Source organism: Cervus elaphus, chromosome X, assembly GCF_910594005.1.
Source record: "Cervus elaphus chromosome X, mCerEla1.1, whole genome shotgun sequence".
NCBI classification, from domain to species: Eukaryota; Metazoa; Chordata; class Mammalia; order Artiodactyla; family Cervidae; genus Cervus; species Cervus elaphus.
The window spans coordinates 27,636,337-27,648,582 of NC_057848.1; the positions used below are offsets into that span (position 1 = coordinate 27,636,337).

General features: G+C 49.8%; 1 protein-coding gene and 1 non-coding gene across 3 annotated transcripts in view; both read left to right on the forward strand.

Moving 5' to 3' along the window:
- The first annotated feature begins 3 nt into the window (after positions 1-3).
- Positions 4-12,246, forward strand: part of BCAP31 (B cell receptor associated protein 31) — a 28,017-nt gene continuing 15,774 nt past the window's right edge. Inside the window, exons 1-4 of one of the 2 annotated variants that reach the window (XM_043895343.1) lie at positions 4-152; positions 981-1,115; positions 2,537-2,637; positions 5,421-5,568. In XM_043895343.1, the coding sequence (XP_043751278.1) occupies positions 1,024-1,115; positions 2,537-2,637; positions 5,421-5,568 (341 nt within the window). In that variant the 5' untranslated portion in view covers positions 4-152; positions 981-1,023. Of the gene's footprint in view, positions 153-414; positions 564-980; positions 1,116-2,536; positions 2,638-5,420; positions 5,569-12,246 lie in introns of those variants that run through there. The other variant, XM_043895344.1, reaches the window with a different exon arrangement.
- On the forward strand, positions 4,304-4,408 carry LOC122691027. Its single transcript, XR_006340277.1, has one exon. It is a non-coding gene; the product is annotated as a U6 spliceosomal RNA (small nuclear RNA).

Below are 12,246 nucleotides of genomic sequence, written 5' to 3' on the forward strand. Positions count from 1 at the left end.
CTCGGGGGCGGGGCCTCCGGGGCCCTGTGGCGGTTGGGGGCGGGCCGGGACTAGCCGGGCGCTTCCGGTTCCGGCCGCGGGGAAGGGGCGGGGCCGGGCTGGTGGGAGAGTTTGGCGGCGACGAAGCGTGCGTGGTGACTCTGGAGAACTCGGTAAGCGGACTCGCGCGCTGCGCTGGGCTCCGGGGCCGTCGAGATCCCCCGGCTCCTCGACGAGGAGGCCCGGGGCGCGGGGTGCAGGGGCGGGACCGGGCGGAGGGAAGTCAGGGTGGCGGCGGGTGGAGTCATCTCCAGGGGTGGGGGGCGACGTCGAAGTCCCTCTGGAGGAGCCGGCGGGGTGGGGCTTGGGAGGGCGTGCCAGGTCGGGGCCCTCTCTAGGGGTCTTCTGGACCTGGGTAGGCCCCGCGACCGACCTGGGAGGCTGGGAGGGGTTTCTCTGGTTTCGGAGGAGACAGTCTTCTAGAACTTTCTCTGGATGGGGCCGTGAGGTGCTGGGTCGAGACCCGCGCTTGCCCTTGGCTCCGACTCTCGCCCTCTAGGAGTCGCTCTCGGGAGCTCTCGGAGGTATCGAAAGCCCGAGCCGAAGGGGCGGTGGTTGGGAAGCTTTGGCGTTCCGCTCCTGCCCTGGGAGGAGCTGCTCTCTCCTTTTCTGTCGGCCCGGGTGGAAGGGCCTAGAGGCGTCGCAGCTTGGGAGGAAGCGCGAAGGCGTTACTAGGACCGAGGCTGCGGTGTGGTGGGTGGTAGCCTCTGGCGCCCCTCAGCGGGGTAGATCTCCGGGCTCCCCGAGCTGCCGATTCCCACCCACTGCTGCTCGAGTTCCGCAGGCGGAGTCTCCCGGACTCCACGGGGAGGAATTGTTTGGAAAGGTGTCTCTGGAGGTGTCGGCAGCAAGGCTGCAGGGCTTGAGGGCTGGGAAGACTCAGGTCTAGGGCTGGTGGCTGCCGAGCTGTCGCGACGCCTGTTCGTTCTGTGCTCCGTCAGGAACAGGCTCGCATCTTCCCGGTGGAAAGCTGCTAGCAACACGATGAGTCTGCAGTGGACTGCAGTCGCCACCTTCCTCTATGCGGAGGTCTTCGCTGTGCTGCTGCTCTGCATTCCCTTCATTTCTCCCAAAAGGTATGGGCAGACAAGCCAGGAAGAGTCTCGTTAGCTTGTGCCTGCAGAGTTGGGGGCCCATGGAATTGAAGCTAGCCAGAAACAGGTAGAACCTGTCTGGGATGGGGTGGCAAGGACTGTGTTTATTATCTCCAGCCAGGCCCACAATTCTGCTCAGTCACATCTTGAGAGGTCCTTTCCCCTGCACCCTACGTTCTGGTCTTCAGAGTGTGCCACAGGGGAGAAGACTGAGTGATCATTCTGTGAATGATGCCCTCCGGGTGTTTAGGGGATAGCATTGTGAGATCTGCAAGACTTGCCCCTGGGTTATGTTCCTGTTGATTTGGTGACTTCTGTCCTCCTAACTAGTTTCTCTGGGGTTGCGTAGTGGCCTCATGAGCATTACTCAGCTTAGGAAGGCTGAAGCCATGTTTCTTTTCAGTGAACAGAGGACTTCTGAAAAGTTATTTTGAAATTCATCTTGATTACACATACTATAGGAACACATCTGGTCTTAAGTTAGAACATTACAAATACGACTTTTTACAGATGTTTTCATAAAAGCGGCTTTTTAATGAAAAATCATAGGCCACTATTGTGATAGAAAGTGTACACTGCTTAAGGAATGTTCTTGACAAAAGCTAGATCTGAATCACCTCATACAGTTGACAGGAAATGCAGAGACAGCGGCCCACTTGGAGCTGCTACATGGAAAGCTTTGCAGGATGAACAGCCTGGTTTCTGCAACAGTGAATTGGGAGAGAAAACAAAAGAGGGCAAGGGAGGGGGGAGTTCATAGAATAAGAGAGGTTTAAGGTACTTATAAACAGAATGCAGAATTTGAAACTTGTCAGGATTCCAACAGACCAATTGTTAAAAATCATTGCCTCAATTGGACTTTGGAGTTCTGATTCTGATGATGAGAGATTTTTGTTGACATTTTTTGAGGCCTGGCTGTGGCATTGCGATTGGTAGCCATTTCTGAAGGCTCTTCTCTGATGGAGCTGTATGCGGAAGTATTTATGGAGAGAAAGGAAGGGAGGTCGGGGGTCTCCTTCATGGTAATCGGGGGTGGTGGGAGTCTAGATGAGCCAAGATTGGGCACATAGGAAAACAGTTTAAAGAAATAATGTCGATTTGGCAAGCATTTTGATACTACAGGGGGGACACTAAGTTTTGCATTTTTCTACCGAGAGCCTACCAGTATTTTAAGACTTTTTCTAGAAATTTCTGTACTTGGACAGGTATCTTTTTTTTTTTTTTTTCTTTGTAACACTGTTGAACGGATGTCATAAGCTGACGAATTGCAAGCAGCTGAGACTGAGTCTGTATGAGATAGTCAGCCTTTGAAGAGTGCAAAACTGTTTTTCTGTTTTCAGGGCCTTGGATTCTAGGTGTGTGTTCTTACTCTACTGACCTTAGCCTTTTTGTCTTCTTCACAGATGGCAGAAGATCTTCAAGTCCCGCCTTGTGGAGTTGGTAGTGACCTATGGCAACACCTTCTTTGTGGTTCTCATTGTCATCCTCGTGCTGCTGGTCATTGGTGAGTGAGTTGTGGCTGATGGTAGCTACCTGACTTAAACCTTTTGCCATGGCCTCTGCTACAAAGCCCTGTGCCATGTGCCATGTTCCATGATTAGAGTATAGCTTTGGATTCTCAGAGACAGACCATTTAGTGCACCTGTCTTTCTCTTGGGGGAAGAAAAGCTCCCTTCGTCCACAAAGACGTCAGCATCCCTGCTACTGACTGCTGGCAGGGTCTTCACTTTGACCAGCAGCCTTTGTGCCCCTGGTGCTGACCACCTCGTGTCTCAGGCAGCTCCTTGGGTCCTTCCAGAGCTGAAACCAAGAGAGGCTAATGGACCTGTGCTGACCTTGGTCTCAGTAGGCTGCAGGGTTTAGGAACTGGGTGTGTGTGCTTTTGCTTTTGGGTATGGGCTGGGGGCAAGAGTTGGGGTGGAGAGGGACCATGCTGGGGGTTGTTCACTTAGAGCTTTGCCCTTCTGCACACCAGATTCCACGAACTCTCCTGGTATGGCAGATTGGGTGGGAGAGGCCCCTTGCAGAAGGTGGTAGTTGGCAAAAATGCCATTTTTCTTTTCGAGGGGTCAGGGAACTGCCTGAATGTTCTAGAGCGACATCCTGCTATGATAACAGGCTGCTTCATATCTTAATGTAATCTATAGAGGCCTGCCTAAATAAGTTGTTAGCTAGTAGCAAATGCTAGTGACATAGCATAACTAGCTGGAAGCTGCAGCCCTGGCTGGCCCCTAGCCATCCTTGGGAAGGGGCCTAGGGCACATCTCACTGGGGGAGTGGGCTTAATGAGAGTTCAGGGTCAACTGCCTTGGGCTGGAGGCCTGAGATAGAGAGGGTAGCCCTCTGCTGTATGACTTGAGCTTGTTTGGCCCAATGCCCCCATTCCTGGTTGGTTCTTTGCCATTAGTCAAGGTGGACGTTGAGGTGCTGGGGTCTCTGGATGCAGAAGACAGTGTGGGAAAACATGTTTTTTGTTTAAATCACAAAAATAGCATATCTTTAAAAATTTGCAAATTTAACTTGCAAAGTTAAAGGTCCCCATAAACCCATGTTTCACAGGTAATTATTTTAACAGTCTGTGTTATGTTTTCCACAGTCATTTTCTCTGTTGCCATGTCCTCACATGGAGGAAGGGACAAGGGAGCTCTCACTAAACCCACTCATGAGGGCCTTGTGCTCATCTCCCAAGGGCCCTGCTTCCTAGTATCATCTGGTTGGGAGTTAAGGTGCCCAAATGGGAATTTTGGGGGCTGGGAACCCACATGTGTGCACGCTGAGTCGCTCAGTTGGGTTCGACTATTTGCGACGCTGTGGACTGTAGCATGCCAGGCTCCTCTGTCCATGGGATTTTCTAGGCAAGAATACTGGAGTGGGTTGCCTTTTCTTCCTCCAGAGGATCTTTGCAACCCAGGGATAGAACACACGTTTTCTGTGTCTCCTGCATTGGCAGGCGGATTCCTTACTGTTGAGCCACTTGGGAAACCCACGGATGTAACACAAAGATACCAGTAAGTGGAGGTGTGTTTTTATAATGTAAAATCAGCCTAAAAAACAAGCAGTATTGTACCAGAAATTAAGAAGCAGATAGTAGCCTTACATTGCTTCTCTCATGGGGATCCATTAAGAGCCCTTTTTAGGTAGATCTTTCGAGTTAAAAAGATGTCTCAGATGTTCATTTCAGCAGCACATATCCTGAAATTGAAATGAGACAGAGATGATTATCATGTCCCCTGCATAAGGATGACATACAAACTCATGAAGCATTCCATATTTTTTTAAGCATGTTGTAGGGGATACAGAAATATAAATAAAAAGTACTAATGGAACTTATATAATGTTACAAATCAGTGTACCTCAGTTGAGAAGAAAATGATAGCAAGGTTGAGGGAGAAAAGCAGTAGGTATGGGATGGTTCCATTTCTAGCCTGCAAACCTACAGATGTGAATATATATATGAGTGGCCAGCAGTGGCTCTGTAGAGCAGAGGCTGTTCACTGTTCAAGTGTTCGTGCTGCCCCGTATGCCTAGAGCTATGTTAGGCCTTAGGGATGTAATAGGAAAGGTTTCTGCTCTTGTGGCACTGTAGTCTAATTTGGGGGACATGGACATTGATTTTTAAGTGTGTGTATTACGAAGAGGATAGCATTGACTAACGGGACTGAAAATGACTGCTTTATTTAAGCTGGCCGCATGTAGCAGGTTCTGCTGGAGGTGACTGATTATATTATGGGCTTCTTTCTCCTGCATTGAACGTTGATGAGAGTGAATTTCTTTTGTAAGCAGAATACACCAGTTTAAGTAACTGGTTATAAAGCTTAGACACATAGAAATGAAAACATTTGAATCTTTAGCAGGCATGCTCCAGGTCTTGACTCCTAGGCAGCTCATGCCGCCCTCGTGGGCATTTCCATAAACAGGACTTGCCTGGCTTATCAGTTTGGTGGCTGGTGGCCAGCCCAGTTTGTGATGAATAGAACCAAACACTGGGGGCATCGTGGGAAAGGGAGTTGCCCCGGTTGCCGGCAACATCTCAGATTCGGTGAGCTTCTTGACATGGAGAGCAAGCTTGTGGTCTGGGTAGAATGGGTCCAGAGGGTGACATGAGAAAAGCTGGAGGAGAGAACAGGTCGGAGAGCAGCACTTCTGACAAGGCATCCACCAAGATGTGTGTAGAAGGGGAAGACCAGGGGAGACCGTTTCGAGGAAAGCAAGGCTGCCCAGACTCATGCCTTGCATCTCAGCTGGACTGATCTGGGGCTGAACACCTGTATCTCTGCTCTGCCACAGATGCTGTTCGTGAGATTCGAAAGTACGATGATGTGACAGAGAAGGTGAACCTCCAGAACAACCCTGGGGCTGTGGAGCACTTCCACATGAAGCTTTTCCGTGCCCAGAGGAACCTCTACATTGCTGGCTTTTCCTTGCTGCTGTCCTTGTAAGTAGGGAGGGGTGAGGGACTGTGAAGGGACCTATGGGCTAGTCTGTGGCCTTGAGTTGGAGGCCCTTTCTGCGTTTAGGGAACCACACAGTTTCTCCAGAGGCAGCATGGAAGATGAGAGAGGGCTGACTGGAAGGTCAGAAGACCATGCTGTGGCTCTGCCATAACCTGCAACATGTTCTTTTAGGGCATGTGTGTTACTATCACCTTGCTCTTCACACAGAGGGAAGAAAGTGATGGGTGTTTTCCCTCCTCTGGAGAGGCCCTATGGAGCCCAGCTTTAAAAGGGAACAACTGAATGTGGCCTTTTTGTGTATGGGGTCCTGTCCTGAGAAAAGTGGGCAGAAAGGGCACAAAACAGGGCGGAGACCAACTGTGTCCCCAGGGCCTTCCCCAGTGTAGACCTATCGCAGGAGCATGAGACCTATTGGAACCTGAGGGCTGGCATGCTGCCTCCTGTTCACAGGGTTTCTGATGGAGTGAGGGGCTGGCTATTCTCAAGTGTGCTTACCTGGCAGTGAATAAGACATTGTGCTCGGGACAAGGGCTTCCAGGAGTATTGGGAAAAACTTACTGTGAGGTTACTCAGAAGTAGGGTGAGTTTGTGGATTCTTAGGCTGGGCTCTCTTAACTCCAGTCGTCTCCTTCTTCACTAGGCATTGGAATGACTATCTTGCTTTCCCTTTTTCACAAAAAACGTCAGTTGCTTAGCTGAGCCTGGCATCTCTGGGTCAGAGTTGGAAAGTGACAAGAGGTGGAGCTGGCAAGGGCTCTTCAGGGGGATACACCTAATCCCAGGAGTGATCTGCAAGCCTGCCGTGTTCCACCTTCCAATAGTCAGAAACTGAGAGTGCTGGGAGGGGTTGGACACAGAGCCCAGAGTTTTAGGGTTTCAGGAAGCTCCAAAAAAGAAGTATGATCTTGTGGATTGAAACTGAAAGGGAAGCAGATTCAGGGGACTGAGTCCAACCGCAAGTGAGCCAGAGGGTGGGAAGAGAGAGCTGGCTGTATCTGAAGGACCACAGAGGCTCTTGGGGAGGATTTCATCTGGAAGTTAGGAAGGACAGAAAGAAAACTAAGGATTGCACTGGAAGAGGACAGGGAGCTTTAAGAATAGTATTGAGAAGGCAAAAGTCTGGTGAGCACTGGATCGGGAGCACCGTGAGGCCTGGGAAAAAGACAATCCCTTCAGTGTTTCTGTGTAAAGTAAGGAAGTGGTGGGTAAGGGGTCAGGGCAAAGTAGCCCTGGGATGAGAGAACTGAAATCCCAGATGGGCAAGGAGATACTGGAGCGCCCAGCTTCTCTGACTCAGTTTCCGCTTGGGCTGATGAAATGATGTCCAGAGGCTCTGGAGTTCATTTGCAGCTGAAATCACCAGTCCTTGAGGAATTGCAGGGTAGGAGAGATTCTGCACGACTGCAAGATGGCTAGCATCCCAGTTTCCAAAGGAGGGAGATAGTAGGTGAGGAAACAGACTGGGAGGGTCTGGTCTGACTTTGATGTCAAGCTGTGTTTCAGAAAGAACAGCTTGTATGCTTTTAGAGAAGAGAGAGGGATCATTGGCAACCACTGTGAATGCTTAGGGTACAGGTTCTGTCAGTCTTATCCCTGCCTTTGCCCATTTGGGGTGTGTGGATTTTCCGCAAAAGGTTTGCCAGTCTCCTATTCGAGAAGATTCTTGTGGACCAGGTGCTGAAGTGTGGGCAGAGTGCTGGCATAATAGTGTAGTTGGGTGGGGTCCTAAGTCCCAGGAGTGGCTGCTGTATGGGTCAGCTTCATCCAAATAGGGGTCTCAGGAGCTTGCACTCCGCCGCTGGCCTGCTCAGTGCTTCTCTGCTGAGGACATTTGTTATGGCGAGCAGGTGCAGGGAGAAATGGAAGTGGGAGGAGTTGAACAACAGGTATGTGAGCTACTGCTCAGAACCCACGGCCATCTAGACAGGTTTGTTGATGGGGCCAACTCAAATGAGACTTGAGTTTTTAACAGGGTTGTGTTTGCAAACGTGTGTGTAGGTTCAAAAAGGGCAGTGGAGACAAGGCCAAACAGGAACTCAGAAAGACTTGGGCTTGTGCCTTACTGCAGCTTAGTAGGAGTTCATGGCAGAGCTACTGCAGCAGCTCATGAACTGTTAGTCCCCTCTATTTTTTTTTTTTTTTTAGTCCCCTCTATTGAGGGCTGGAGGCACCAGCCTTGCTTGGCTCAGTGTCAGCCAGTGCTGTCTGGAGGGTTGCAGTTGGGGTCCCACCTTTTAAAGAGATTCTGGCAAAGCTCAGGTGGTGAATATAGAAGTAGTCATAGTGCCTGTGCCTGGAATGGTGTTCATTCCCCGTACAGTGGTTTTGAAGTCTGACTCTCCTGACTGCCTTGCTTTTGTGATCTCTTCCAGAAGAATGCTTCCAGGGCAGGTATTATCTAAGTGAGCCGGGGGACAGTGGGTAGCCAGGTGTATCAGATGAGTGTGTGCTCAGCTCAGTTCTCTGTGACACCATGAAGCTAGGCGTTCCAGCTTAATTTCTGCAGTTGACTTTAAAAAACTGACGTAAAGCACAAGTCAGCATCTAGTTCTAGCTTGACCAGTGCAGAGTAGGATAACACCACCACAGTCAGGGTGCAGAGCAGTTGGCAGTCTCCTTTTGAACCCAGACAGGTGAATTTAAAGAAGAGCAGTCGTCCTTTATATCTCTGCCTTTTCCTAAGGGGGGCGTGGAGTCCACGAGAGGAGAGTGAGATCTGGACCGCTGGTCCAGTGCGCTCTGTCCTCTCAGCTGCCTCCCCCACTGTGCTGTGACCTCTCCATCTGAGAAGCGTGTAAGGAAGGTTTCAGCAAATTCCCTTTAAAATGTGTCAGACAGTAACTTCTTGGGCCTGGTTGTTCCTGCAGCTCCCCATCTGTTCGTTGTCTGTCTTGGCTGAAAGAGGCTTTGCTGTACCTGCCACACCCTTCTGGATCCCTGTCCAGTAGCTGATCAAAAAAAAAAAAAAGGATGTGAAGTCGTTCTCGTGTGACATTTTAGAAAAGGAAACAGTGACCCCAAAGATCGGTGTGGATTCACTAGTTGCCCACGGATGATCTGTTTAGTTTCTAGAATTTTCCAAGATGATACACTCTTCCCTAGTCTAGGGGTCAGATCCTGTATGGTGGCTGTGACCCTTGAGGAATTTCTCTCTGCGTGACATTAGCCATAGAATTGTTCTTGTCCAAATACACAGCTCATATGCAGCTTGCAGGAAACGCTTTAAGAACACAACTATGACCTTTGTTATTCTGATTACAGAAGTTATCCCTACTCACTGTAAAAATAAACAGAGCCCCCCAAACTTCAAATAGTAATGTGTGGTGAGAAACTGCAAGTTTTCATCTCCAGAGATAGGTATAGGTAATAAGTGGGATGTTTCTGAAACTTTTAAAAATAATCTTTTACATATATGTTAACTTTTTTTCTTATGAGTACTGTGGGTATTTTTTTTTTCTCTGCTTTGACTTGCCCTTTTCACTCAATTATCTTGGCAGTTTTTCCAAATGACTTGCACAGACTTCTGTACTTCATGGCTATGCAGTGTTCCATGCTGTGAGGGCACCATCATGTATTAAATCAGTTCCCTGGTCACACATATGTGAGATGGTTGGAAATTTTTACCGTTAAAAAACCATTGTCCCACATTGATGCTTTCTAATCTGGCACAGGATGCTTCTTTTTCCCCCGCTTTTCTCTTTAATCATTGGAAATGGGATCTGTGGGATCCTGGTTCCCTGGCACCTAGCTGCTCTCAACGTGGCCTGTGGCCAGCAGCACTGGCCAGACCTGGGGGCTTGTTGGGAACGGAGACCCTCCGCCCTGCCCCTGGCCTGCTGACAAGGACCTGTGTCTTGCTGAGCTCCCAGTGACCCTGGCGTTTAATTGTTAACCATTAACAAAAATTCTAACTATAGTTCATTTACAACATTGTGTTAGTTTCAGGTGTACAGCAAAGTGACTCAGTGGTCAAGCGCATTTAAAACACTTGGTGTACTCTCTCCTCTCCTTGTGTACCTGGTTGACATTTCCAGAAACCATGCTCTGTCTGTCCTGTAATTTTGGAAGTGCTTTCTCTTTGAAGGCTGCCTTGTCTCCTCTGTCTGCCCTACATGGGCTAGTTCCTTTATTGTCCTACATGGCTTTGCTTCCATGCTCCTCTCAACTTTTGTACACTTTTCTTTTGCATAAATGACCTAACAACTCTTGTTAGCCGTGTGCAAGTCTGTGTGAAAGAACAAGAGAGATACTCTCTGTCACGGCTGGGTCAAGTTAAGGTATATCAGAATCCTTTTGTGGAGTCCCGCTCATGGTCTTAGCTCCATAACCGGAACATCATTGTGCAGGAGACAGAGCTGACAGAGCTGCTGCAGGAATATCAAGGGAGAGTAGTTGTGTGTGAACTGCTTGGGTTCTGGTTCAGCTTGAAGTCACTAAGGACTTCTGTAAAGCTTCATAATTCAGGGGGCCTTTGTAAGTGGAAAAGGGCAACCCAGGAGAGAGGAAGCATTGGAGAGATGGCCTGAGTTGCACAGGTTCTAAGTGGCCAGCCCAAGCCTCTGCCTAGTTCTGGTGGTACCAGTTCGGATGCCCACTTGTTTGTGTTGATGTGAGCTCTTAGTACCACATTGTTGGTTTATAGTCTGCCTCTGACTGTGGACTGGATAGTAGGCTGTTTGTTCCCTTGGATTTTGGTAGGAAGGTGCCAGGGTCAAGCACATAATCTGTGCATCAGCCTTAGCCTAAGTTTTAGGAGTCCAGTGACTTTAATCTCTTAGTCCCTTTTGTACTCTGAAGATTATTTATTTGGCCACATCGGTCTTACTTGCAGCCTGCAGGATCTTTGCTGTGTCGTGTGGGATCTTTCTTTGTGGCCCATGGGCTCTCTAATTGTGGCACAATCTATGGAGTGCACGGGCTTCAGTAGTTGTTACACGTGGGCTCATTTGTCCCAACCAAGGATCGTCATCTGCCTTGCAAGGCGGATTCTTAACCACTGGACCACCAGGGAAGCCCCCATCTGAAGATTATTAAACAATCTGATAGCATATAGCCTTTGGAGGAAGTTGAGGCTTTAAATAAACAAATAAAATATGTCCTCTAAAATGTCAACCAGTGTTGCCACATGCCTTTTTGAATATCTTTCTAGACTGATATCAGCTACCATTTGTTAAGGATTCCATGTGCCAAGCACACATTAATTTTTACAGTAGTTCTGCAAAGAAGAGGCTGAGGTTCAGAGACCCAAGTTCCCAGAGGTAGTCATCAGCAGAACTGAGAATTCCAACTTAAAGTGATAGGACTTCAGCACCTGGGTTCTTTCCCTACAGCAGCCACACATGTCTTCACATTGGAACTACCACAGGCAAACTCGGATCTTCCACTGTTCGTCATGAGCATTGTTCTAGGACAGCCCATCAGTTTCCAGCGCTCTTTCGAATCTACCAGTTCCCCGCTGCTGAACATCAGGCTTATCCCCCCAACTTTCTCTCATAAACAAGGAAAACCCCTCTCAGTTGCCACTTTGCATGCCTCTCAGCTGGACCTCCTGGTCATAGCATTTGTGTCAGTCTTCCTATCTGTTTTTCTCCTCCGAATTTGCACATGTCTCACTGGCAGGTACTGGCCCAGTCCCAGAACCCTAGTGGGATGTTTGAGAAGGAGCACGTGGAGCAGGATGGATGACTCAGGAGTGGCCAGAGACATGGTGGAGGGTTTTTAATACCAGTTTCAGAGTGTGTACCCGACCTCTGTGTGGTAGGGAGCTGCGTTTTTCCAGCGGTTCTGCGCCGTGGTCCGAGTTGCACATTTGTACTTAGCAGCAGCACCTGGGGTGGGGTAGTTTTTAGCGCAGGAGCACCTAGAAGCAGGGGGCACAAAGGGGAGATCACTGAATTGGGAGATGCTGGTGGCCTGAACCAGGTTTCCAAGATGCCGGTGGGAGAAAGGGGGGGAACTAGTGGGGACCCCAAGCCTCGGAGGCAGAGGCAGTGGTGGTTCTGCTGTGGGTGCCCGCAGAGTGGCAAAACCCAGAGGAAGACTGGCACACGCACATGCATGCGGGGGAAGGGAGCTCGAGAGCCCTGCTGGAAGGCGCAAGGAAGCAGGGGCCAGGCAGTGGAGGGGGTGGCTTCACGGAGGGGTCGAAGGATGGCGGATGGGTGAGAGGGTTGGGCGACCACTCCCTGGAAGCCAGGTTAAGGGTAATGAAGGCTGATTCAGGGAGAGGCAAGACTAGGGGAGACAGACAGCAAGTTAGTGGTGAGGGGACCACAGAGGGAGAGACCAATGCTAGGAGAAGAGCCTGGGAGTGGTGCTGGCTCCTTCTGGGTCTGGGGTTAAGAGCACGCAGCGGGGAGAATTCCCTGGTGGTGGTCCAGTGGTTAAGAATCCGTGGTTTGACTGCTGAGGGCTTGGGTTCAATCCCCGGTCAGGGAGCTCAGGTTATGCGGACGACCACCACCAACCGAAAAAGAGCACATGGTGGGGGGAAGCCTTGAGCAGCCCTCGTGATTGCAGATGGGGGCCGCAGACTTAAAAGAATGCATCACATCATTAAACAAGTATGTCCTTCCCCACAAAGCTCTGCCCTGCTGCTCCATGGTTGCTCTGACTTGGGGCAGCTTGCTACCTTTTCAGATCTCAGTGCTTCCTGCCCT